Raw genomic sequence first — 27,413 nt, forward strand, 5'->3', positions numbered from 1 at the left:
TAGTCTATCTGATCTCGTGTGTGCAGATTGTTGGAAAATGTTGCAGTTTGGTTTTAGTTCAAGAAAGATAGGAATCATCAAAAATATCTTATGGCCTCAGGATGTTGGAAATCTCTTTCGTCGAGACAGTGTTAACTGCATACTTCTTCTTGAAACCTTACAATAAACATCAAATTCATCTCATCAAGCTGTATTATCAAAAGAGGTAGCCTGTCAATCTCAATACCATGTACTGGAACTCCAACTGTTTCAGTTCCAACCTCTAGGTTTCCTGACTCACTTTGTTCAGGGTTCGTCCCCTTTCGGTAAATCACGAGCAAGTCCTAGATTCTTCATCTTATATAGAACAAAGAACATGAACTAGCACAACACAGCAATACCCCCACGATGACGCCAACAATATACCAAATCAAACTAAATCTCTGTTGCTTGCTCGTGATCCTTATCCCTCCATCCCCTTCTTATCCCTGTGCCTATTTAGAAGCCTCTTAAATGCTACTATTATATTGCTTCCACCACTAATTCCAACAGCATCATCCATTCTCTGTGTAAAAATATCTACATCGCACATCTCACTTTAAATGCATGCATCAAGTGTGTGATATTTTTACCCTGGGGAAAAGATTCTGAAAGCCCACCCTATCAATGCTTCTTATGACTTCATAAACCTCTTTCAGGTCTCCCCTCAGCCTCCGACACTCCAGAGAAACCAACCCAAGTTTGTCCAATCTCTCCCCAAAACTCATACCCTCTGAACCAGGCAATATCCTAGTAAACCTCTTCTGTGCCCCTTCCAAAGCCTGTAATTAGGTGACCAGAAATGCATGCAATATTCCAAGTGCAGGCCAACCAATATTTTACATAGCTGCAACCTGACCTCCTTCCTTTTATACTCAATGCCCCACAAAATGTAGTCAAGCATATCATACATCTTCTTTATCTAGTAAGTAATTCCCCCATTACCTGACAATGGGTAGTCAGCAAAATCCGAGTGTCCTTATTACATCCAATCAGCTTCACCTCAATCAGTTTTCCAGACTCCTGCACAACTTCAGCCACACCCTTTCAGTGACACAATGAAGGATTGACCTCCAGGCACCAATTCCAAAGTTTTCCAGACTCCTGCACAACTTCAGCCACACCCTTTCAGTGACACAATGAAGGATTGACCTCCAGGCACCAATTCCAAAGTTCTCTGCAGTGTTTGAACCAACTGGCCAACAGAATCAAGCTGTGCTTTTCCTCCAGTCTCCATACGATGCTCTGTCTCCTCCAACAGTGTGCAGTCTGCAATGATGTGCTCATTATCTGATTTCAATATGCACTCACATGATTGGTGTAAACCAAGCTGGGAGGTGGGAGTATATTGCCTGGAAGGCTTCAAACAGAATTCTATTTTTCCTTTCAGTGAAATAAATCAACAGGTTAAGGAGTTGATTAACATGTTATTTTTACAAAAATTGTTGTTTTCCAGAATCTCTCCCACATGGTTCAGATAGAATTGTTAGAAACACTGAGAGTATTGGCAATTGTTCCTTTCATCCCTCAGACCTGATCAGATTTAAATCAATTGTGATAAGGAATCATTAAATAATAAATTTAGTGTCATATATATAATGCATAAAATGCACCAAGATTCTTACTTGCTGCAGCTGAACAGGTTTTTGGAAAGAAAAGCTATAATAGTAAACAAATTGAATTAAGAGACAATAAATACATAAAATAGATAATAAATATTCACGGTAAGGTGACAGCAATCATGCAGACGGCACTTTTATGGTTTCGGAGCAGTGCCCGATTAATGTTACAAGGGGCAGCTCCAAAACCTGATCATCGTCATTCAGGTGCCTTGCTGTTCAGTGTGGGCGATCATGCCTCTCCATCTATCATGATCTCTGACCTTCTGAATTATAGTTGTTGCCTCCCCTGTTTTCCTTTGGTGAAGGCTTCATCTTTGAGCTGAGACCATAGTTGATGTTGAGTTCATGATTATAAAGGGGAAAATACTGGTGGTTTCTTCAGTTGCAGTGCCCATACTGGACGGGTAACCTTGGCCATTGGTCTGCAGATTCATCTGCCCAGCGTTTTTAGTTTTGCAACCATAAATTCCAATTTATAGAATCTGGTTGTAAAAAAGCAATCCATGGGTTCACGTGGCCCTGATTGGGAGGCTGAACAGGTACTGCATCTTGCCCAAAAGTGACCTGTAGGCTATCGGATGGAAGGAGCGCCTTACACCCCCTTTTGCTGAGCAATTACACAGCACCAACACCAGTAGTGCCTGAAAGCTTTAGGACAGTAGTTTTTAACCTTTTTCTTTCCACCCACATACCACCTTAAGTAATCCCTTACTAATCACAGAGCACCAATGGCATAGGGAATACTTAAAGTGATATGTGAGTGGAAAGTAAAAAGTTGAGAACCACCGCTTTTGGAAATAAATTGTTCTTTAACCTAGAGGTGCTGGTTTTCAGGTTTCTGTCCATCTGCCCAAAGGTAGAAATGAGAAGAGGTTGTGACCAGGATGATGGGGTCCTTTATGATGTTGGATGCCTCCTTGAGGCACTGCCTCACTTAGATGTCTTTAATGGATGGATTTCACCTCTAATGACAGTGTCAGCTGAGATGTTGTGGTCAATTCTTAATAGTGGGACTTAAAGCCTTACATCATTTAAAACAGACCCTTGGCCCAACCTGCCCATGCCAATCAAAATGTCTAATCTCACTCATATTTGCCTCACCTGCCTGTTTTTGGCCCATACCTCTCTCAAGCCATCCTATCTAAATGTTTCTTAAAATTGTAATAATACTTTCCTCTGACAGCTTGTTCCATGCACCCACCACCTTTTATGTAAAAAAAGTTACTCTCAGGTTCCCATTAATCTACCCTTCTGTCACCTAAAACCTCTGTTGTTTGATTCCCCTACTTTAGGCCCACAATGTCAACCCAGTGCAAGGAGGCAAGAAATAAAGCTAATCTAATACATGAAAAATAGCCATAGCCTATGGAAAGGTCCCTGCTTTGATCAGAGGAAGAAAAGGATTTTTTTTAGTAATATTGGGGGAAACAATTTTTTAACAATTACTTTGCTTAGAATTAATAACCCCACTGAATGGAAATTGATAAGTGGGACCACAAGAGTTGAAAAATGAAGGCAATGTTAGCCATTTAAATTGGCTAACTAGTGGTTCAATGAACTGGTTCAAAACAGTTTCTTTGCCACTCACACTGAACCAATGTTAACAGGTTCTCTGCACCCTTTCACATTCACTACCCGGTATCCCAGAGTAAATAGGCGCCTCTCCTCCAGCAGTGATGTCCTGTGTGCCCCCTGTACCTTTCACACTGGGCTAACCAGTACGCCAATTCAAAATAAATCAGTGATGATACATCCTCAGGGCGTTCTGACACCTGCGTGTCAGTTCGCAAGGGTTCTCACTGACAAGTTAACTGTAGATTAGTGGTTAATTACTGAGTTAAGATGCCAGTATGAATGGGGCTACTGAATTGAGTTGTTTATTGTTACAAGTATTGATGTTCAGTGAAAAACTTTCTTTTGCTTGCTATCCAGGCCAGTCAACCTGTCCATAGTGCAGCAGATAGTGCAAAAATAAAAACAAAAAGCTCAGGGTATAAAGTTAAAAAGAGAAGTACAGTTAAGCAGTGCAAGGTACCATCTTTACTAATTCTAGCTGTTTGTATCATTTGTCACTTTTTCACTGGCACCTTGTCCCAGGAATTGACAGCAATTTACTGGTTAAGGGTTCAGTTGGAAAGCGAATCAATCAGCAGGCCAGCGTCAAGTCATGGCAGGGATTGATGGCCTCAACCTCTACTCACATCCCTGGTATCCAATGATGCTAGCATGCCGATTAACCCGGTGTGAAAAGGACAAGTCACATGGGACATTTTCAGTTGAAGGTAGACTCTCCTAACCCTGAGGATGACTTGTGGTTAATGGGGCAGTGTGTAGTGTCCTGGTTAAAAGTGGCCCAGTGGGAAGAGCAAAAACGGCTTTTTAACCAGGACACTGAATGGCCAAATTACTGGGATGCCAGTGAAAAAAGGGCTAATGTCTAAAACAGAGGTGGCAACACCCAGAACAAGAGGGTTGTTAACTCATCCTGTGTATCATGGGCACCTGACTTCACTCCATCGAGGGCATCTACAAAAGGCAGTGTCTTAAGAAATCAGCCTCTATCCTCAAAGACCTCCACCTCAAAGACCATGCCACCTTCACTATGCTACCACTGGGAAAAAGGTACAGAAGCCTGAAGATGAGCACTCAGCGACATAAGGACACCTTCTTCCCCTCTGACCTCAGATTCCTCAATGAACAATAAACCACAAACACTGCCTTTCTTTGACTATTTCTTTTTCTTGTACAACTTTTATTTATTTTGTAAAGTAGTTTGTATAAATGTTTTCACTGTGATGCTGTGGCAAAACAATGAATTGCGTGGCATGTTCACAACAATAAATTCTGATTCTGAGAGGTCCATTCAAGGACTTATAATCTTGTTGGAGTAGAAGGGAGTGGAACAATTACAATGCATTTAGGAGAAATTCTTCATAAAATCACCAAAGCCCAGTGTCAATACAAAATTCCTCTTTAAATTGCTGTGGATCAAACTGAACAAAACAAGCAATTCAATTACAGGTCATCCATAATTCAAATAAGTCATCAAAGTGGTTTCAGTCTTCATCCTGACCCTTTCATAAGATGAAAAAATAAAATGAAAAGCTCTATTAAAGGCCAACAAACATTAAAAGGTGAAAGACACAGTTCTATTTATATACTTTCATAGGTTTGATTTGCATGGGCTTATTCTACTTTATATAGTTGATGAGAATTAGTTACCATGGCAATAATGCAAATTTTAATAAAATTACCTGCATATTTTAAATGCATGATTTTCTGCTCTACTTTTGTTTGCAGAGCATCATTTTGATGCACAGCTGGTGAGCGAGCTTTTAAAATTCAGTCCTGATCAGAATCAGAATTAATTGTCATGAAAAAGTCATGAAATTTGTTGTTTCGCGGCAGCATCATGACGCAAACCATCTTATAACCATCTTGCAATATTACTATAACATTACTAAAAACATAAAAATAATAGTGCATGAAAAGTAAGGCAGTGTCTATGGTTCATTAACTATTCAGAAATCTGATGGCAGAGGGGAAGAAGCTGTCATTGTCCCATTGAGTGCTCATCTTTAGGCACCTGTACCTTTTTCCCAACAGTAGCAGAGTGAAGAGGGCACAACCTGGGTGGTGGGGGTCTTTAAGGAAAGAGGCTACTTCTTTCAGATTCTGCCTTTTGGAGGTGTCCTCGATGGAGTGAAGTCTGGTGCCTGTGATGTTACAGGCCGAGTTCACAACCCTCTGAAGTTTATTCTTGTACTGAGAGTTAGCACCTCCAGATCCAACCAGCCAGAATGCTCTCCATGGTACACCTGTAGATATTTACAAGTCTTTGGTGACATACAGAATCTCCTCAGACACCTCACATGGATACTCCAGCACAGATCCTCAGAGATGTTGACACCCAGGAATTTGAAGTTTTTGACTCTCTCCACTACTGAGGACTGGGTCATGTTCCTCTGAGCATTTTGATCCATTTAAGACAGTTTGCAGGTGAGAAGGTTCAATTGGTTAAAATATTCAATGAAATGTTTCATATACTTGTGGATTTTCTATTGTTTGGATATCTGTGTGTACCTGTAATGATCATAAAGAATGGGAAGACTACTGAACATGTGAAGTGCGGCAGAAACAATATCCTCAATCCAATAATTTGTCACAGAATGCAGTGAAATGCTCCTTGCTAATAATTCAGATATTAATGTTGCTCCTTCTGTTATTTAAGAGAAGGTTGGATGTGTACATGGAGGTGAGGGGGTTTGAGGGTTATTGGTGGAGAGCGGGAGGTGTGAACTAGTGGAGTTGTTCTAGTGAGACTCGAAAGGCCAACATGGCCTGTTTCTGCAAGGTGGTGGTCCACAATGCTCCAAGGCAGATGAGGTCCAGGGAGGTATGTGAATGACTAAAATGCAGGATCCCATAAGGAATAACCTCCAGACTATTAATAGAGCCAAGCCAGCTCTTCCCACCCCCACCCCCCCCCCCCCCCCATCCCCCACTGGGCCCAGAGTGACAGCCACTAAAGAAACACATTTGTGAATTGCACACAAAAACACCTTTTGCCGTCCTTCCACCTCTGTGACAGCCTTCGTCCCTCCTCCACGCTCTGAGTGACAGCCTTCGCTCCCCTCATCGAACCCTGGGTGACAGCCTTCACCCTTCCGACCGAACTCTGAGTGATAGCCCTCATCCTCTGCCAGGCTCTCTGATGGCCTCCGCCCCACCTCCCGAGCCCTGAGTGACAGCCCTCGCTGTGACCGGAACCTGTGTCGGCCTCCGCCCCACCCACCACATCCTGAGTGACAGCATCCGCCCCGCCCACCGAACCCTGAGTGACCGCCCTCGCTGCCACCGAACCCCAGGCAGTCAGCAACAGGCCGTCCTTCCCTATGGTTCTGTGTGACACCCCTCGCCTCACCTCCCGGCTGGTAAGAGACAGATTTCTCTGGCTCTGCTCACCCGATAGGGGTGCCCCTGAAGCGTTCAGAGAAAAAAATATTAAACCAGGGAACATAGTACAGAGAAGCATGGATGTGGGGAACACTGGTGATTCTTTGCTTCTGTATGGTTCCATAGTGTAGTGGTTATCACGTCTGCTTTACACGCAGAAGGTCCTGGGTTCGAGCCCCAGTGGAACCAAGTGTAACTTTTGGATGATTGAGTTGTTTTTCTATCAACTTATTCGAAACCACTTTTTTCTATTGTTTAACGCTCAAGTTCTCATCTGAACTGAATCCAAAACAGGTGGCAAATTCCCGTAGCTATGGATGAAATTGGAATGATAATGCCCAGCCACAGCTAATTAAAGATATTTCACGTGTGTAATGGAGTTGGCATTCTCCAACCACTAAAACAGCTGGGCCAAGGGGCCTATTCTTGCGATTTCATTTTCCATAAAGCCACTGAAGAGGGAGATGGTGAGGCAGAGGAACGTGCTGCATTGGGTGCTAGCCCCATGGACAATGTTCTCAGGGGTACTTCCTAATGTAAATCCAGCAATGGGAAAATGCCCCAAAAACAGGCAAACAAGTAAGCAGATTGGATTATTTATTTCTTGCTTGCTCCAGTGTAATTGATCAAATCATTTCAAGTTCAAATTTATTTTCAGAGTACAAATGAGAACACATTCAACCCTGAGATTCTTTATGTACAGGCCAAGCAGAATTTCTACTTATCCGTCGTGTGAACTGTACTCAACCTACAGTTAGAATATTATGTCCAGTTCCAGTTACCCCATTACAATGAGGTTGAAGCTATGGAGATTTACCAGGATATAGCCTGGACTGGAAAATATCTCCAGGCAAGGTTAGCCAGTACCTTTTTCCCAAGGTGGTGAGTAGCCAACACCAGAGGACTTCTGTTCAAAGTGAAGGAAGGAAAGTTAAGTCATCAGGAGTGTCTTTTTTTTTTTTTTAAAAAAAAGTAACAGTTGCGACAACCTGGAATATATTGTCAGGGGTGGTGGTGATGAGACATTTAAAACTTTTTTCTTTCATCCATGTGCCTAAGAGAAGGTTTAGTTTAAAAAAAAATATTTTTAGGTCAGCACATAGTAGTCAGACAAAGGACCTGTACTGTGCTGTCATGTTCTACAGTCAGAAAGTTAATGAAATTTTAGTTTGGGCAAAACCTGTCTCCAATTTAGTCAGTGTATTTGTTCCATATACCACCAGCTCCTTTCCAAGGTCCCTTAAGGCAAGCCTTGCATATGATGCCCACATTCTAAAATAAACATTCCATTTTTCCATGTTTATTTTATGGCCACCATTCTGATGATTTTCTACAGCTCTATCAAGAACATCCTGGCTGGCTGCATCACAGTGAGAGAATCAGACTGGAAGTCCATCCACAAGACCATAAAAGCAGTGAAGAGGATTACTAGTCTTCCTCCCCATCGATGTGATTTACTGGTATAGATGTTTAAAGAGGGCTCGCAAAATCGGGGTGAACCCCTACCACCCTGCACACAGCATCTTCAGACTACTCCTGTCAGGAAAAAATATTACAGCCAGAACCACCAGGTTGAGAAACAGCTTCTTCCCAGACAGTGGATCTGCTGCATGACTGCTAAAACAACTGTTACTATTTATATTAAAACAAATATTCTTATGTTCATATGTACTGTGTATAATATAGCCTGTATGTTACATCTGCACTGAGGACCAGAGAATGCGGTTTGATCAGGATGTACTAGTACATCAGTTGACAAACATGAACACTGCAGACTGGGACAACAATGCATATGTGTTGGTTTTTGAAACATTTTATCTGAAGTGTCACTATTGGCTCTTCCAGTGCCCAAGTGAAAGGAACACTGGTAGATTAGTGCCTCGGAAATAATTCCCCACTTTTCCCAGATCATTTAGTTTAGACATACATCACAGTAACAGGCCATTTTGGCCCACGGGTCCATGCTGCACAATTTACACTCCAATAACCTATACTCCCACTACTCTGAATTGTGGGAGGAAACTGGAGCACCTGGAGAAAACCCACGTAGAAAGGGGGAGAATGTACAAACTCCTTAGACTAACTCTGGCCTAATCCTGAATGCTGGCGCTGCAAATGCATTGCGCTAACCGCAATGCCAACTGTGCTGCCCTATTGTTCCATAACCCTTATAGCTTTACTATATTATCTTTGTTCCATAACCCTTGCAATTCTTACAATTAAGTTTAAACTTTTCAGTCAAGAAAATTGAAAAGAATTGTGGAGGAGAGATTAAGTTGAGAGGTCTCGGATAATGCAGTGCAGCACAAATATTATTCCTATATTTGTTTCAAGGAATTTTGACAACAGTTCAGTATCACTCTTCTGCAACTGTGTTTGACATGAAAAGCAAATTCCAACATTTCTAAGTGATTCAAAATAAACAGGAGTAAGGCAATAAAAATACTTAATATAGCACCTGTATTGAAAATGTTTCAAAGAATTTAACATTGCAAAGGAATTTCATGTGCTGAACTGTTTCCCTGTTGAACAGAGGAGATTCACCAGGAAGACAAAAGAGACAGTCAGGGTTTCAAATGGAAGAGATGTAACCTTATTTGGAGAAAATTTATCCCAAGAACATGGAATAAAAGCAAGGATTTAACTAAATATTTTTAAAAAAACCATCAGGATAAATATACACATACATGTTAAACTTAAAATATACTTGTGACTGAATTTAACTTAATAGCTGTTTTAGTGAAGCAGCCAGAATTGCATGAAGTAAACAATGCAAATATATGTTTGAAGCAACAAAATTTTAATGCAATAAACTTGTAGTTTGAACAACACTCAATATATACTTTTAAATCAATAAGACAAAGTAGTGACAAACATATGTTCCAGTTAAATGAAAGAATATGGTTTCAAAATATTTTGAGTAATTTCAACCAATTCTTGGCATATAGTGAAATTAACAGCTTTCAGTTTATAATAAAACATCACAATCAACTATTGGAAAGCTATGAACAAATCATGCAATTTTCAGATGAAAGAAAATTGATTTAAAATGAGAACTGTTTAACTCTCCAGAGATGCTGCCCTACTTGCTGAGCATTTCCGGTGTTTTGGTTTTGTAAGTATTACCACACATTATCACTACCAAAAAAAGCTACCTAAAGCAACCTCCATACAAAATATGGGGAAAAATGTCTTTTCCAATAGAGATAGAGTAAATTAACCACTTGGATAGTTTATTGAAGATCAAATGCTTGAAATTTCTTAAAGCAACCTCCATACAAAATATGGGGAAAAATGTCTTTTCCAATAGAGATAGAGTAAATTAACCACTTGGATAGTTTATTGAAGATCAAATGCTTGAAATTTCTTTACACACCCAAATCAGTCACTAATAGGTTTATACAAATACAGAAACCAAACAAGTGGTTAGGATTTGTAAAACAGTTTCATTGTTATATGACTATTTAAACTATTGGACAATCTACAAATAAATTTAAGCCAATCATTCCATTCAAAAGAGAAATGCTTGCAAAGACCTTTTATAAAAGGTTTTGATTGATTTCAGATGTTACTCAAAAATACAAAGATGACAATACTGGCATATGAATGGTTTTAAGCACTTAACTGTAGATGAAAAGTCAACATCCCCATAATTCTTTCCATGGATGACTGCAATGATTACTTGATCATCACTTGGCAAACAAAATTAACCAACTATCAAAACCTAATGAAATTCATAAAATAGGCAATTTAATCAGTTGGGACTCTGCAAAAGTTCAAAATGGAAATACAAATCTAAGTGTTAAAAAAACAAAAATCAAAACATCCATGTTTTTTTTAAACAGCTGAATCTTGTCTACATAGCCAATTTTAAGATCGTTTTTGTTTTAATTAGTCACTGACACTTTAGTCCATTGAAGAGCAAACATAATTTTAATGTGAATAAATTCTTCCAACTGCCTCTCTACTGAATTTTCCTTGTTGCAAACTGCATCCATGAAAAAGTTTAAATCAGAGAACAGAACCAACCTGTGAATGAGCATAAGAATAGAGTTTAGAATAAAGACCTCAAAGTTTAAAAAAATATTTCTCATCCCACTGCTCCTTCCCCCAACAACTTGTTTATGTCATAGGGGAAAACAATCAAGAGTTACAAGTGAAAGATCAAAGCGCAAAAAAATCTTATTTCTCCCTATTCTTGCTTTGCTCTTTCATAATATGTTCCATGTCTTCTCTAGATTTGTAATCTTTCATTTCTATCCTGTTTTGGTAACACCCTCCACCCCCCCCCCCCCCCCCCCCCGTCTCATCCAAATTATCAACCAAATTCTGTGTTAATCCTAAACAATTGTACAGTGGAGAACCATTCACATTTGAATAAGAGAACAAGCAACTGTATCTATTTTACCAAAATATTAACAGTTTATTTGGACATGCAAAACTGCATGATCACATAAAAAGCACAACTATGGGAGCAAAACTAACTTTAAAGTTTGAATACAAGCAAAAGCATTTTTATTCAACTACATCAATAAACACCAAGCATTTTCTGTAGCTAAGGGGAAATTATAGAGATCCACATTTAATTTTCAAACATTACTCCCTCCACCTATTTCAATCAATTGTTGATCAATTTTCATGTTGCAAGCATAATGTAACTATCCTTAGCCCTTGGTATTTCAGTGATAACATTTAAACAAACTGGTATTTAACCACTATATTTTATGTTTTCAAATGTGCAGTACACAGTAATTTAATCATGCAAGATCATGACTAAAACTGCAGCAGAGGAAAAAAAAGCATTTGGAGAACAATGCTCCTAAATTAACTACTCAGACTGTTAAAACTATTTTCACTAATGTCCAAATTATTCAAGGTACTTTAAAAAGTGTTTTTAATCACTAACTACAGTGGAATAAGGTGAATAAATGAAAGGATTCACAGCAGTCTTTAACAAACAGATTCATTTCAACTAAAGTTGTCCTCTGGGGAATTTTCTTCATAAACAGTTAGATCTGAACTCTTCCACTCTCTGAGCAATTACTTGTCTGTGGTACTGCTGGGTAATTCCTAATTAAAAAGGAAATAAAAATCAAGAGTTAGAATCAAAAGTACCTAAATTTCTTGATGACTTTTGGAGAGGGGTATGGGAAAGAAAAGTCATCTTTCCTACTACATATTTCTATTGTCTGAATCGTACATCTAGAACTTGAGCTTGGCAAAGTTGCATTGTTTCACAGCATTTATGCTTGGAAATATATGGATGCATGTGTGAAGACATGTTATTCTGAATTTGTACACAAGTAACTTGCATGCTTTAAGGAACAGATCAAATAATTAGAAATCCAGGGCTAAATGAAGGTAATCTTGATAATCACTTAGTTGAAAATTTCAAACCAAAACTAAATTTTAACTGAATTTTACATCTAACAGCATCATTTAAAACTAGTGTTTAAAGCCTAGATTTCCAAGCTTCAAGTAAAAATAGTCAACACTACACAAAGGAAGAAAAACACTTAAAATATGAGATGCTCTGATATACTGCAAATTACCATTCTCATTTTTAACAATTGTCTTAAAATAGAAACAATTCACATGTGAAGTTGTTCAAACTGTTCTTCTTAGACATAACCAGAGTTTGGACAGATTGTACCACTGATTGCATTTCAAAATGTAATACAGGTAAATCCCGCTTTACGAATATTTGAATTACGAAAATTCGCTTGTATGAAGAAACCTGTGTTGGCTATTACAAAGAAATTATAATGGGTTTATAATGGATTTTCGCTTTACGAAAATTGCTTCCAATAGTAGTCAATGGATCTTCGCTTTACGAACGTTTTCTCAGGAATGCTCTACCTTCGTAAAGCGGGGAATACCTGTAATATCCAAAAGTAAAAATCGGTATCAGAAATGGGATCTATAAAACACCAGATAGAAAGAAAACTGCCATCCACATCCAGTCTACACATGTACTCCATACCCATCAACGTAACCATTCACACGAGAGACTGCAGATGCTGAAATTTGAAGCAACACAAGCTGTTGGAGAAACTCGACACGTTGAATAGCATCAGAGAGAGAGAGAAAATAAATCCTGATGAAGAGCTCCTTTCCAAAACATTGACAATTCTTTTTCTCCCATTGATGCTACTTGACTCACTGAGTTCCTCCAACAGATTGAATATAACTACAAGTACACAATCCTTTATCCGGAACCCTTTGCCGGGGGGGGGGGGGTCAGTGTATTCTGAATTTTTCCGGATTTCAGAACAAAAGCCAGCTACCCCAGATTTAAGCCCATCCGAATTGTGCTGCCGTATCCATCCCTCTTTCAGTTGTGCTGGCGTCTCTCTCCCCCTCGCCAACCCAAGTCACACTGCCGTCTCTCTCTTCCCCCCACCCCCCGCCTGAGTCACACTGCCTTATCTCTCTCCACCCACCCAAGTCACACTGCCGTCTCTCTCTTCCCCCCACCCCCTGCCTGAGTCACACTGCTGTATCTCTCTCCACCCACCCAAGTCACACTGCCGTCTCTCTCTTCCCCCACCCCCCGCCTGAGTCACACTGCCGTATCTCTCTCCACCCACCCAAGTCACACTGCCATCTCTCTCTCTCTCTCCCTCCCTCCGCTGTTCCAGGAAAAAAATGCTGGTTTTGGGAGCTTTTCAGATTTTAGATGTCCAGATAAAGGATTGTGTACCTGTATCCAGTTCAGGGTTAATTAGGGACAGACAGCAAAAGCCAATAATGCTAGCCATGTCCACATCCATTTAACACAAAAAAATTCATATTCCAATTAAGCATCACCGATATGGCTGCGATGGTCACAAATCATTGGCTGTAATTATACAAACAAAAAGGAGAGCAATATAGACAAGTCAGTCAGCAAACACAAAGTAATGGGACAATGAGCAGAAGCCTGGAAGTGTCAAGGAGAAATATTTGTAAATCTTGTTTTCAACATTTGCAATTGTATATTAAACATGCTCAAAAGAAACTCTAAAGCACTCTATAAAAATTATTTTTTCTGAAATGTTTTGTTCCGAACTATCTCCTTCCTTTGCTAAGTATTAAAAAGGTACTCTCCAGGCTTCATTTGAATCTTGTGGATATTTTTTTAAAAAGTCAAATTAGTTAAGACAAATTACTAGTTCAAGTTTGTATTTTTGGAAACAGAATGCAAAGAAAAATTAGTAAACTAAAAAGGGAATGTATGCAGCACACATTAGCATCAGTAGCTTGAAATGTCAATGCAATAATATTTTACCATGGTTTTTTTTTTATTAAATCAAAAACGAAATAAATCCTTACTCTTTCATCTCTCCTTTTCCTCACAATCCCTTCCCTGAAGTGTTTGGTGAACATCCTTGGATTAGTTCGTCCAAAACCAACACCATACAGACGTCGATATTTTGACTCAATGCTGAAACTCTTCCTTCGTCCAGATGATGCATATTCTTTTGAAAAATTCTAAATAAATCAATGACATAGTTGGCTAAAAAAAATATCAAAATGACAAACATGCAGATAATTTAAATAATGAAATCACTATAAGACCAAGTCTCATCCTGAGTATTCCTAAACAAGTTAATGCAAGTACACCTCCATCAGGTCACCCTCAGCATCTCTCTCTCCACTCCAGAAAAAAAATAAACAATCTATCCAATCTCACTTTGTAACAAAATGCCTCAATCTAAGATCTAGATGACTTTCCACTGCACTTTCTCTAATGTGTAAATACACCCAGGTGGAAACAAGAACCACACATAATGCTTCAACTTTAGCTTAACCAATGTTTTATAAAGTTTCAAGATCACATCCATCTTCACCACCTTCCCCATCTGTGCTGCCACTTTCAAATCTCTAAACTCTCTTAAAGGCTCTCCTGTTTATTGTGATTGTTCTACCTTCATCTAACCTTCCAAAATACATAATCACTTCATAGTAAAGCATATGCTGCTGTATAGGACAACCCTGGAATTTTTTTTTTAACTAAAATGTTGGGATTGAGATAACCTTTGAATAAAATGACCATCCCCCCCAAAATCTGGCACTTACTACTGACCAGTGGATATTGTAAAAAGCAAATCACAATATTTTAATAACAAACGATCATTTACAGGTTTAAATTTTATTTGGATATTTTAAAATAAACCACTGTCAGCTCCTGTATCATGCCGTTTAAAGCCTGTACAGAGCAGACAGCAGTCATAGAAACATAGAAGATAGGAGCAGGAGTAGGTCATTCGACCCTTCGAGCCTGCTCCGCCATTCAACGAGATCATGGCTGATCTTAAAGTTCAGTACCCCGTCCCCGTCTTCTCTCCGTAACCTTTAACCTCCGTAACCTTTGCATCGAGCAGATGGACCCACAAAGGAGTGATGAGACTTTGCAAATAACTACATAGGTATGGGTGAGATTGCTTCGGAGCCAGAAGGAAGATGGTGGCAGTGTTGCGACTTTGTTGTCAAGGTAAGAATATTATACTCTGTATATTGATTTTCACCCAAACATTTAGGTGAAAATTTTACATTTTGGATTGTTCTATACAACAGCATACAGCCTACATGATGGTCCAACTTAAGATTTTTCAAAATTACGATGGTTCAAATCCGTACTTTCAATTTTGAATCAGAAATGTTCCCGTGCTTGTGATATGTGGTACGCTACTCTCTCGTGATGCTGGCCATCGCGAGAGTACCATACAGCATACTCTCTCGCCATGGTGACTCAACCACGCTTGCAGTCTCAATGCTTCAAACATTCTTCATGCCCAATATACTTTCAGCTGTGTACATTACTTTTTTTCCAGTGTGGAATAAAGGAATTCAAAATTTAATTATAAAAATGACAGGTGCGGGTTTTTTTTTCAATGTACAATTTTTTTGACTTTCGATGGGTTTGCCAGAACGTAACCCCATTGCAAGTTGGAGCTCCTGAATGCAGTTCTTATTTAATTCTGCAGTTATGTAGAGTTAAACAAGTCAAATTTAATTCTGAAATTGCTCTGCTTAACAGACCAGCTGGTCAATATCATGCTGTAGCTTTATGTTATCCTCGCATTCTACAGCAAAAGTTCTTAAAATATTTTATCTTCATCCCTGCAAGGTCTTGGGCACACAATTGGATGCAAATGTTTTTTTTTAATAAATTTTATTTATAAATTTAAAAACAAAAATTCACATTTTACAGAAATACAAGTCCATTATAAATACATACGAAAAAGATTAGAAGAGAAAGAACCCCTCCCATAAACCTCCCATCCTTCCCCCTCCAATCCTCTACAAAACAAGAATGGGGCAAGATATCTTTAATAGGAGCGCTCTAGAGACAACACTTTCCTTATTCTAACATGTCCTAATTTCAGAGTATCATCTTCCAAAGCATGAACTGCGATATCCCAAATTTCGATCTCCTTAACCCAACAAATCAAACTCTGTGGCTGTTACTTTAGTTTTAATTTATTGATTAAACAGATTAAAATTTTGCATAGCTTCGCAACAAGACTTTCATAACAATAACTCAGCATTTACTGTATAATGATAGAAAGATGTACAGAGATATAAATTGCATATAAAGATACAAAATCTTAAAGAGATATAAAAACTTTAAAGAGATACACAAAGTACTTAGAGACAAAATTCACAGAAAAATTTCTTGTGCTCATGCTTCCTTCACATTTTGTAGAAAATGAGAGGCAAGCCATTAGCCTGGGCGAATATTACGACATATTACATCAGTCACTATGGTAACACTACAAACAATAGTTCTCTCAAAGAGACAGGAACAAAACTAACTAAGAATCAAAAACACAAGGCTTTAACCCTTCTACGCTCCTTACTACGTCTTCTAATATACAGATCTTTAGGAGAAAGAGAATGTCTGAGATTAATTCAAATATTCATACCCACAGTTTGTAAATATGGGCTCCATATTTTGCAAAATATGATATTTGTCTCAAGTTAAGTCATTTTCTCAAGTGGTGTACAACTCCAATCTTCCACATGCCACCTCTCCATTCCCAAATCTATCACACTTCGAAGTTATAGTAATACATTTTCTAGCTATTGCTAAAGCAATTTGGACAAACTTCACTTAATATTCAATTTTAATTTAGGTTTAACCCCTCTAATAGGATGCAAATATGTTAAATGAACACAATTTCTAGAAACACATCACAAAGGCTAAAATAACAAATTACTTTTAAATATCCAGCAACATGCCCCATCATTTATCATCTACAACACAAACTTCAAAATGATTAATCCACTAAGGAAAATTTACTGACCGTGGTAGGCTTTCTTGGTATTCTCACTCTGTGCTCTACAAGCCTTGATCTTGGTTCTTTAAAGTGTGGATTTCTTGACTTTTTCATTTGGTTGGATGAATGAGACTTCTCATGCCGCTCAGATCTATTTTTTAAAAAAAGCATTCAATCTTGGGCAACTGAAATTCATAATCAAAGAAATAGCTACACAAAATGAAAATAAACAAAGTATATTAATAGTCCAGTTTAAGTTACCTATTGAACACCTCATTAGCAAGGGTCTGAGGCTTGTCTGAATAAATTAGTCTGGTTTTGAACATCAGTCATTTTTTGACTGGGACTTTTGTAGTTGGTCACATTTATTGTTTCCGGAAAAAGATCAACAGAGTAACTATACTCTCCACAAACATGCAACTGCAATATGGAATGGCAGTGCTAGGCCAGCAGATTTTCCAGACTACTTGATATAATTCTATTAACAAGCCAACACATTTTTAATGTTACACAGCAAAACAATATATTTTCTATTAACAACCTAGCAGGTTTTCATGGGATGGTGGAACCTGGGCTGGAACAAGGGGAAGGGAGAGCAGAAATCAGCACTTTTAGATAGCAGAATATTAAACCCTTGGAACACATGATTAGTTGCATAAGATTATACAGGTTTTACATCACGTTAATTTAGGTTATAGGTGGGAGGGGTTGTTTAATGAGAAAGTTAATAAATGACTGAATTCAGAATTTGTTGCATTATTAAAAGTAGTTGACATATTTCAGAAGAAAACACTACATATCAGTTCCAGTAAATCTACAATAAAATGTCATGACTATATTTAATAAGACAAATGCTCAAAGCCCTCCCACTCTGGTAGTGTTAGCATTGGTTCAAGTACAGGGAGTGGTGATATGTAATTACACCACTAGGTCACCAGGGGTCATCCCGGTGACCTTGTATATAAAGCAGTCCAGAGCTACAGTCTAGCCTTCCAGGTTCGTCTTGCAGAGAGACAAAACCTCTTAGTGTACATATTAGTTTATTAAAGCAGTCTTATATTCGCACTGCTGGTGTGGTTATTGTCAGTACTCAGGGAATCTCAACTCATTATAGAGGCCCAGAAACCAAAATGTTATAAATGGACGTGCATCTCAGGATCAAAGAACAGTCAAGTGAAATTAGCAGAAATTTTATTTGACATCATGATCAGCAGACATATCTGCTAATCACTTCTGACAGAAGACTTCTACTTACAAGGCAAAGTCTGACCAGAGTAAATGATCATACTTGAGTTTGAATTGACAGACAATGATAAACCTAAGAATAGGAGGAATTTGAAACTATGGAAACAATTATTTCAAGTCACCTGTGCTCTACAGTTTGATATGGCTCCTCATATTTGTCCCGCAATCTTTCCTTCCTCCTCCTCTCTATGTCATGGCGAAGATCATCTGGATTTACTGCAACCCATGTGCTTGTCTGAATATTAAGAAGCAAACAAGTAAAATATAACTAGCCTTATAAAGCAAACTTCGATAGTTATCATAGAAACATTTTACAGGCCTTCCAATTCTACCCCAATTAATACAGGTCGAGTACCCCTTTCCTAAAAATCTGAAATGCTTCTAAATCTGAAACTTTTTAAGCGCCAACATGAGACAAGTAGTAAAAATTCCACTCCTGGCCTCACTTGCCCATGTGTGGCTCTGACGCTCTATTGGCGCCAGTTTGTTAACAACCATCGTCAGAACTCACGACCAGACCTACGTGCATTGGTCACTGTGATGACACTGGAGGAAACATTGAAAAAAGCCATCCAACAGAATTTCTAGTATTTGGTGCTGCATTTATTTTCTTTTGTAAGCAGTGTGACAGATTATATTGTGTTTGTATTTAATATAGATATGTTTTTCGGAGATAAATTGGGACAGGTTTTTTTAGTGTAGGTCACATACAAACACTTCAAAACAGATCTCATTTAAAATACTGGAGCTCTGCTCAAGCCAGACAGGGCAGCTCCTGGGGCCCTTTGCAAAAATTTTGGGGAATGCCCAAGAGACTTCACTAATGGATTGTTGTTTTGAAAAGCAACAGATGAAAAAGATCGGAGGAGTAGTTCGGAGTTGCAGGTTGTTTGGGAGTGCAGCTTGCTGTACTAAGACGGTTATCATGTGGTTTTGCAAGCAGAGAGAGTCAAACAAGCGTTACCTAGGGGAAGAGAGAGAGAGAGAGAGAGAGAGAGAGAGAGAGAGAGAGAGAGAGAGAGAGAGAGAGAGAGAGAGATCGATCAGTTCTGCTGTGCTACAGTCAGCAGCATCAGCTGGGACTGGAACAGGGTAAGCTGGAAAGCTTGTAGAAAAACTGCATTTGGAAGTGAGTGCTTAGTTCAGCCTGGTCAAACCCCTTGTGGTTCATGCAAGAGGATAGAACTGGCTGCCTAATGTTTCACTTGAAATAAGAGAAACAAAAAGGAACTCTGTGATGACCTGAAAGAAAGAGGTCATCATCTGGAAAACCCTGATGGGGCAAGTTTCTTCAGCAAGACACCGACATGGCTGATTAAAAGGGATCAGTTTGTGTCCAGGAACAACAAATCTCTCCGAAAACCGTCAAGAACCTTCCGGAGCAGTAACCATTTACCTTTCAAGCACCAAAGGCTGGTGAACTTTATAAATGTTAAATTCTGTGCACAGTATAAGAATTGCCTGCAACCTGTGAACTTGGAGGAATGCAAAGTGAGATTGGACCTTGAATCAAAGAACTTTTCTAAACTTACATACACGTGCTTAGAATTAGAAGGGGGCTAAGTTAGGTTAGTTAAATTAATAGTGATAAGTTAAAGTGTGATCCTATTTTCATGTTTAAAGATAATTAAAAGCAATTTTTGTTTAAGTAACCATTTGTCTTGGTGAATTTCTGTTGCTGCTGGGTTTTGGGGTCCTCTGGGCTCATAACAGCAGAGATCAAGTTTTTTTTGGAAAGTACAAACATTATTTTCATTTGAAATTCATCTTCACCTTAAATGCCATGTTTGAGTGTAACATGACCAGCAACATTATTGCGTTGAAAAAAAGTGCGCTGTAATCTTTTGATCAAATCACAGTAATGTTGTTTGTTTTTGTTTAACAGCTGATACAGGTAATTCTGCTGATGCTACTCCGCTGCTTAGTTATCCTAAGCATTTATTCCAAAATCCAAAAAAATCCAAAATCTGAAACACTTCAGGACCCATGTATTTCAGATAAGGGGTCCTCGACCTGTACTTATTTTGGAAAAGGGATTCAATTGCTATAGTTTATTCAGTTTACCTAATAGTTTCAATTCCGGTAAAAAATGCAGGGGCATCCAATTGTTTACCACAATTGGCCCTTAAGATTACAACTAGATAAGATGCAAAACAAGAAGTGAAAGGAAAGAATGTAGCACAGGCCCTGGGACCAAAACAGTTCATGGAGAGATCTGTAGCAAAGAACTAGTTTCCTTACAAGAGCCCCGCAGAGTGCAACAGGAGAGATCTCGGAATGCAAAAATAGAAGTCCCTGAAAGTGGTGACTCAGGTAGACAAGGTAGTGTAGACAGCATCTGGCACGTTTGCCGTCATTGGGAAGAATACTGAGTACAAAACAAGGAACCTCTCATTCAGCTGTACAAGGTGTTGGTGAAACTATACTTGGATTTGAGAGTTATACAAAATCATGCAGGACATTATAAAGTAAATGCTCACAATCTATTTCCCAGTGTATACAATTCACAAACTAAAAGGTCATAGGTTTAAACGTGAGACATTAAAGAAGGACCCATGGGGCAACTTTATCCACTCAGAGGGTAGTCTACATCAGGAACAAGCTGCCGGAGGAATCTATAAAACTGAGTACAATTAAGATGTTCAAAAGATATATTTAGAAAGAAGGACTCATAAGAATATGATCCAAATGCAGGAAAATGGGACTGGCCCATAATGCCATCCTGATCAGCAAAAACAAGTTGGACTGGAAGTCCAGTTCCAAGATCTAGGACTCCAATTAGAAAATTTGAGGAAAGTGAGAACAGAAGCAAGCAAGGGACAGGAAAACGGTGGAACAGAATTGAAATGAGGGTTGGTAGGGTACCTAAAACTAGAAAATTCTATGTTCATGCCAGTGGGTTTTTAGGCTACCCAAGGCAAACATGTTGTTCAAGTCCACGCTTGGCCTCACCCTGGCAATGGGTGAGGATAAGCTCAAAAGTGCCTTGATGGTGAGGGGAATTAAAGTGGTTGGCAACCAGTTCCAGGTTGCATCCAAGGACAAAATAAAATTGCTCAGCAAAGTTGCCCAACCTACGTTTGGGCTCACCAGTGGATTAGGTTGAATGAGGTACATGCAAAACTCTGCCTCGCCTGGAAGCTCTATTTATGGTCCTGGATGGAGGTGAGAGTAGATATAGAGACAAGCATCACACCTTCCGTGATTGCAGCAGGAAGTGCTCAAGGGAATGGAAAGTGGAGAAGGCACAGCAGACCAGGGAGACAGAGAATGATCCCGTGAAAATCTTACAGGGATGTGGAAGGGAAGATTTGGCTGGTTATGGAATAATTGAAAAATGATGTAATGGATGTGGAGACTAGTGGGGTGAAAAGTGACGACCAAGGGAACTCTATCCATGTTGTGTCAGGGGGGGTGGAGGTGGGTAGGTGGGATAACAGCTAATTTGCAGGTAAGGGTTTTCTTAATGACAGCAGGGGAAAGCAACATCTATCATTATGCCAAGGTGCAAAGAATTAAATTGGCAATAGTTTATAGGTCCCTTCAGTTGGAAAATCCATTTGTTTGCCTCATTCTAACTTATTCCTACCTTACTGTTATTGGCTTTGATGTACTTTTCCATTTATTTTACTGCAAAGTTTTCAAGACATCCCCAGTTGTGCTTTGCTGCTGGTATCAAAGAATAACTTTTGACTAATCAGGCTTAAGCATGGTACAAGTGCATGATTCAGTGAAGTGTTGATAGTTTTCTTTCATTTGTATTACTTTATATGACTAAATCACACAAAATGTTATACTAGGTAAAATCAAAATAGAACAAGAAGACAAATAGGATCACATTAAATAGAGCATATCACCTTTCTTCCAATAGGTTTCCTTTCTCGGTTGTGCAACTCTTCCAGTGACACATCAACCCGTCTTTTTCAGAAAGAAAAATAAAAAAACATGTTTGTAAGGATTAAAACAAAATTGTATTATAAACTAAAATAGGCTTTTATGACAATACCTGTGTATTTCTGGACCCAGATGTTTTGCCTCTTTTTGTGGAATTGGTGCATTTTGTAACTTTGAAAAGCGATCATGCAAAGTTAGATCGGAAGACTTAAAATGATCTTCTGTAACAGAAATCAATCAATTATCACTATCAACAACTTGGTGAAAAAACGCAAAATGTTTGCATCACTACATCCATAAGTCTTTTACATAAAACACTTAAAAAGTCAAGATTAAATTAAAAAAATTTAAAATCTCATGACAGACCCAATACTACATTAATAAATTAATTACAACTTTTTAAAAGTACAGAAAATTAAAGTTTTTTGCTACAATCAAGTGAACCAGTGTTGATCTCCATCAACAATGTAAACGAGCTTAGAATACAAAGCCAGATGGTAATGGAAAGTGAAGACACGAGGGAAATTGCAAAATTATCTGTTTTTTTATTTAAAGACTTATACGTGTATTCAACTGATTTGCATGAATCAGTACATGAGTCATAAAAAATTAACACTCTAGTACCAAAAGCAACTATGAATCTTCATTGCAAGAGTGAATAATAAAAATTTTGCTGCAATTTTTGTGCACAGCATATCCCAAGTCCATCAAACTCTGGAGAATGAACGAGTGAAGTTCAATTAATTAAATGGTCTGTATTAGAAGTTTGAGTCGCTAAATAAGAGAGGCACAGAAACTAAAGGATGATTTTGCACAGTGGATCTTGAGAACAGTGGTGTCAAGAGCACAGGCTTTGATGAGTGAGGGGATTTTAATGAGCAGGACGACAAGCAGCAAATGCACATTTCTACCTTTCATTCCCAAAGTAAATGCAGTAACAAAGGCAAATACCATCAGCTCAAGCATTTTCTACCTTATTTAGCTCTTTATACTATTTAGTACTTAAAGCAGAAGATCCCAGCTTAAATTAAATGGGAGTGGGGGGTGCTGAGTTCAAGGGAATGATAAAGAGAACTTGGACCTGTGAAATACTCCTCCTCCACTATGTAGATAAATGGGAAATTGGGGAGACTTTCATTATACCTTCCAACCACATGTGCAGGAAATGCATCCAAGTTCAGCTGAAACTGTGGATGGATAGCCTCACCATGGAACATTTGCAATGCTGAGGACTTTGTGGACACCACATTTAGTGAGCTGGTCACACCACAAGCCGTGGCTGGACAGCCTGAAAAGCAGTGGGTGACCATCTGGACCCATGGTCATTCCCCTCTCAATATACTGTGTTGATACTGTTAGATGGTTTGTCCTCCCATGGCTTTTTTTTTTGCCTTGGCTTGGCTTTGCGGACGAAGATTTATGGAGGGGTATGTCCACGTCTGCTGCAGAGTCGTTGGTGACTGACAAGTCCGATGCGGGACAGGCAGGCACGGTTTTGAGGGGGAGGACGTGGACATGTCCTTGGGCCTGCACAAAGGAGCTTTTAGGTGGAGTGCAGTGTGCACAGTTATGGCCCCACCCTTTACACCCATGGTTCGTGTGCCGTGGCCAAGCAAGCTGGGACGTGGCAGCGAGGTCCTTGGGTCGTAGGTTTTATATAGGAAAAGCAGCAACAAATGAGCTTGTGGCACAAGTTGCCTCCACTACATAATGAGGGGGAGAAGGCAAGAGAACTAGTGATAGTGGAAGCAGTGTAAAGGGAGGTGATGGGTATTTCCATTGCCACAAATGAGATTTTAAAATGGAGTATTGCTTGCCAGAGTGACTACAAGGCACAGTGAACAGCCAGTGTCCAATGGAGATTATCGGCACCAACAACATGGATAGGAGCCTGGGTAGCAGATTAAGTAGCAGGTTCTCAAAAACTGTAATGCCTGTATTATTTCCAGTGTCATGTACTGAGTAAAGGAATCAGAAGAGGAGTCAGCTGAATGGATGGCTAAAGGAATGGGCATGTAAGGTGCCAGAGGTACTGATGTACTTGTCTTCATTATTAAACTGCTGATGGCAGTCACAAAAAAAATCTGAAGTGTATAGAAACATCTTATCTGCTCAAGTTTGAGCAAATCCCTCCAAACCCATTGGACGGTGCTTCATCCTACATTAAGACAATGATCCCAAATGTACTGCTAATGCAACAAAAGGGTTTTTCCAATGTTAAAAAACTGGAAAATTCTTGAATGGCCAAGGGACTCATCCAATTTAAATCCAACCGAGCATGCCTTCCATATGCTGAAGAGAAAAACATATGGGGACAAGCCTCTGAAACAAGCAGAAGAGGCCTGGCAGAGCATCACCAGAGAAAATACTCAGCACCTGGTATGTCTAGGAATCAATGCAATCATTGTATGCAAGGGATATTGCAACAATATACATGTCAGTGCTATGTCCCAAATACTTCAGTGTCCTAAATTTGGTGCTGTAATTTCTACATAGTCAAACCAAAAGGTACACAAATACTCTAATAAAATTTGGAATGTGCACTTTAATCACATGTGAATTGCTTGATTAAAAATTTAAAACTGTGGTGCACAGGAGCAAATTTAAAAATCTGTCCCATACATTACAAGGGCATCATACTTGCATGTAAATCTATTCTGGAAGTTGGAATATTTTAAAACTTGAAATGGTGAAAATTCAGGGTCAATATACCCCATCAGGGTGAAGGTTAAAGACAGCAAGTGTAGGGAACCCTGATACATCAAGGGACAGAGGATTATTTTAAAAAATAAACATGGAGGTTCCATATATAGAAATGTAGAGGGAGTAGGAATGATTTAAAAAATTAGAAGAGGTACCATAATGGCAGACAAGATTAAGGAAAATCTGTACACCCAAGTTGCGTTTTCAGTGACAAAAACTGTTCATGTTGTCAGTGAGGAGGTTGGTGATAGCTACTGAATGATATTGATCAAATGGCAAGATGGACAGGCAATGGAATTTTGTACTAAATAAGGGTGGGGTGATGCATTTTGGGGTGGTTTAATATGGATAGCACATACACCACAGATGCCCTTGGGAGAATTGAGACAATGATTCAGAAGGTGGCATCAGAGGTAGAAAGAGTGGTGCAGATCACTTGGGATGCCTGCCTTTACAGGTGGACCCCAACTTACAATGGAGTTTGGTTCCCGGATTTGCATTGCAAGCTGAAATTATTGAAACTGGTTGAAAAAACCCGAGATCAGAACCATCATAACTTTGCGGCAGATGTGTCTAAGACCAAAGCATACATTTAAAGTGAGTAAGAGTTTTAAAGAGAATTGGATGAGGATTACTTTTCCCCACCCAGAGAGTGGCTGCAATCTGGAATGCACAGCCTGAGAAGGTAAAAGAGGCAAGTGCTACAGGAAAATTGTTGTCAAGCTGGAGAAGTTGCAAAGAATATTGAAGAGGATGTTGACAGGAACACAGAGGCACAAGACATGGGGGAGGTTGAGCAGGCCAGGACGTTATCCCTTGAAGTGCAAGATACAAAATCATGAGGATCTGGTGAATGCAGAGTCTTTTGCCTAGAGTAGTTGGGGGGGGGGGGGGGGAAATCAGTGATCAGAGGACACAGGTTTATGGTGATGGGGTGGGGGGATATTTAACAGGAGGGACAGGTAACTTTTTTTTTAATCATAAAACAGAGGGTGATGCGTGCATGGAACAAGCTGCCAAAGGAGATTGTTGAGGTATGTACGATTGCAACATTTAAGAAAGAAATTGGACAGACACTTGGAAAGGATCAGGCACATGGGACTCACGTGGTTGGGATATTTTGGTATTCATGGACAAGTTGGGTCAAAGGGCCTGTTTCCACACTACAACCCTTCACACATTTGAGAAATATCTGGATGGACATTCAAATTGCCACAGCATTGCAGACCACAGACCAGGTGCAAGTAAATAGGTATTTGGTGATATAGATGATGAGCCAAAGGGTCTACTTCTGTGCCATACAACTCTGCCACTAAAATTATAAAGACTGGAAAACACACTTCCTCAGGCAAGACATTAGTGGACAATAAAGCTACAGAGTCACGAGAGTGATTCCACAGATAAGAGAATTTTATTTTATTATCAGAAGCAAGTTGAATAAGAATCAATCGGACTCATGAATATAATGGCAACTTTATAGGGCTGGTAGTGTCAGAGTGCTTCTTGTATCTGTATAGAAGTAGGTATCATCAACTAACAAGTGAATGGGCCATTCAGAAATACTCAGATGGTCAAGGCAGATCAATAGATTTTGAACAAATAAGGGAAAAGCCCTTACAAAATTCTTATTAAAGAGTGAAATGAGAATTTAGAGCCAAGACAGAATCTCAATTAAGCAATTGTATTCTGCTACTAAATATTATTGCTATTATACTCACAAGAAATATCACTTTAGTTTGTAGTACATTTTTTTTTAAATACAGTGATACGCCAGCCAACTGAGATTTGGGAAAAAACTTTCATAATGTAGGCTTAATTTACAGTATTTATTATGGATAAGGCAACTTTTAAATAAAAATAATTAATATCCTGGTTAATCTCCTCTGCACACTCTACAGTGCAATGAGATTATAGACACCATAGATCCAAAACTCAAGTTATATATTTCAGATCCAATTTAACATCACTACGAGTTTCCCCAATAAATGAAAAACTCCTGGCTTATATAGAACTCCATTAATTCTGCACCTCAAACTCATTTCATCAAACAGCATTCGACAACCAGACAAGTTTTGGTTAAATTTTAAGCAGCCCAAGAGTGAAAAGTAACATTTTAAACCATTCTGAAGAATGCATGTATTCTAATTAACACTATTTCTAATAAACAGCATCTTAAGAACTTAATTAGTTAAACCACCAATAAACAAAACTGTCTCAATACTACTGGCACTTTTGGCAACTAAATTTAAAAAAAGCAATGCAATAATGCATGTCCAACCTTTAATTTGATGCACCAAAGTGATTATCTCCTGGGCAAATTCTCCTGAAGAAATATTCGGGTTAGCCTTCAATGATGAACCCATATGCTCAAACACATGATGGAACTCATCCCGTTTCTTGCCAACACTAACCAAATCGCGAGACATTAGTCTCTCTGAAGCATGGCTTGATGTAGTAGGCCTGGAGAAATCCCCACATACAAATTCACAACTAAATATTTATAACTGAGCAGAGGTAGCCACATCATATGCACATGTAGATAAACAAATATGAAAAACAGTTATTGAAATTAGTAATTGTAAATGAATAAATATTCATAAAAACATTTTCCAGGTGGTACTATTTGTTTCAAGAATGCAGAATGATATTTTAAAAACAACTATATTGCCCAATTATGGATTATATATCAGTAATATCACTGAGAGACACC

General features: G+C 38.9%; 2 protein-coding genes, 1 long non-coding RNA gene and 1 other non-coding gene across 18 annotated transcripts in view; 2 read left to right on the top strand and 2 right to left on the bottom strand.

Annotated features, from left to right (window-relative positions):
- LOC138738713 (serine/threonine-protein phosphatase with EF-hands 1-like) overlaps positions 1–6,370 on the bottom strand; it is a 60,716-nt gene extending 54,346 nt beyond the window's left edge. For all 9 annotated transcript variants that reach the window (XR_011341701.1, XR_011341702.1, XM_069889464.1 and 6 more), the window contains exon 1: positions 6,203–6,370. The gene's annotated coding sequence lies outside the window, so the exon portion shown is untranslated. The remainder of the gene's footprint in view (positions 1–6,202) is intronic.
- A 112-nt stretch (positions 6,371–6,482) lies between these two features.
- Positions 6,483–8,255, top strand: LOC138738718 (uncharacterized). Its single transcript, XR_011341705.1, has 2 exons — positions 6,483–6,574; positions 7,933–8,255. It is a non-coding gene; the product is annotated as an uncharacterized lncRNA (long non-coding RNA).
- On the top strand, positions 6,713–6,785 carry trnav-uac (transfer RNA valine (anticodon UAC)). Its single transcript has one exon. It is a non-coding gene; the product is annotated as a tRNA-Val (tRNA).
- A 1,124-nt stretch (positions 8,256–9,379) lies between the features above and the next one.
- LOC138738716 (BCLAF1 and THRAP3 family member 3-like) overlaps positions 9,380–27,413 on the bottom strand; it is a 46,759-nt gene continuing 28,725 nt past the window's right edge. For 2 of the 7 annotated variants that reach the window (XM_069889472.1, XM_069889474.1), the window contains exons 5-12: positions 26,982–27,163; positions 22,113–22,221; positions 21,964–22,024; positions 18,229–18,341; positions 16,889–17,012; positions 13,911–14,069; positions 12,456–12,475; positions 9,380–11,666 (exon numbers count right to left, since the gene is read on the bottom strand). In XM_069889472.1, coding sequence (XP_069745573.1) covers positions 11,606–11,666; positions 12,456–12,475; positions 13,911–14,069; positions 16,889–17,012; positions 18,229–18,341; positions 21,964–22,024; positions 22,113–22,221; positions 26,982–27,163 — 829 coding nt within the window. In that variant the 3' untranslated portion in view covers positions 9,380–11,605. Of the gene's footprint in view, positions 11,667–12,389; positions 12,476–13,910; positions 14,070–16,888; positions 17,013–18,228; positions 18,342–21,695; positions 21,776–21,963; positions 22,025–22,112; positions 22,222–26,981; positions 27,164–27,413 lie in introns of those variants that run through there. The other 5 variants (XR_011341704.1, XM_069889476.1, XM_069889475.1 and 2 more) reach the window with 5 other exon arrangements.

Source organism: Narcine bancroftii, chromosome 7, assembly GCF_036971445.1.
Source record: "Narcine bancroftii isolate sNarBan1 chromosome 7, sNarBan1.hap1, whole genome shotgun sequence".
In the NCBI taxonomy this organism is placed as follows: Eukaryota; Metazoa; Chordata; class Chondrichthyes; order Torpediniformes; family Narcinidae; genus Narcine; species Narcine bancroftii.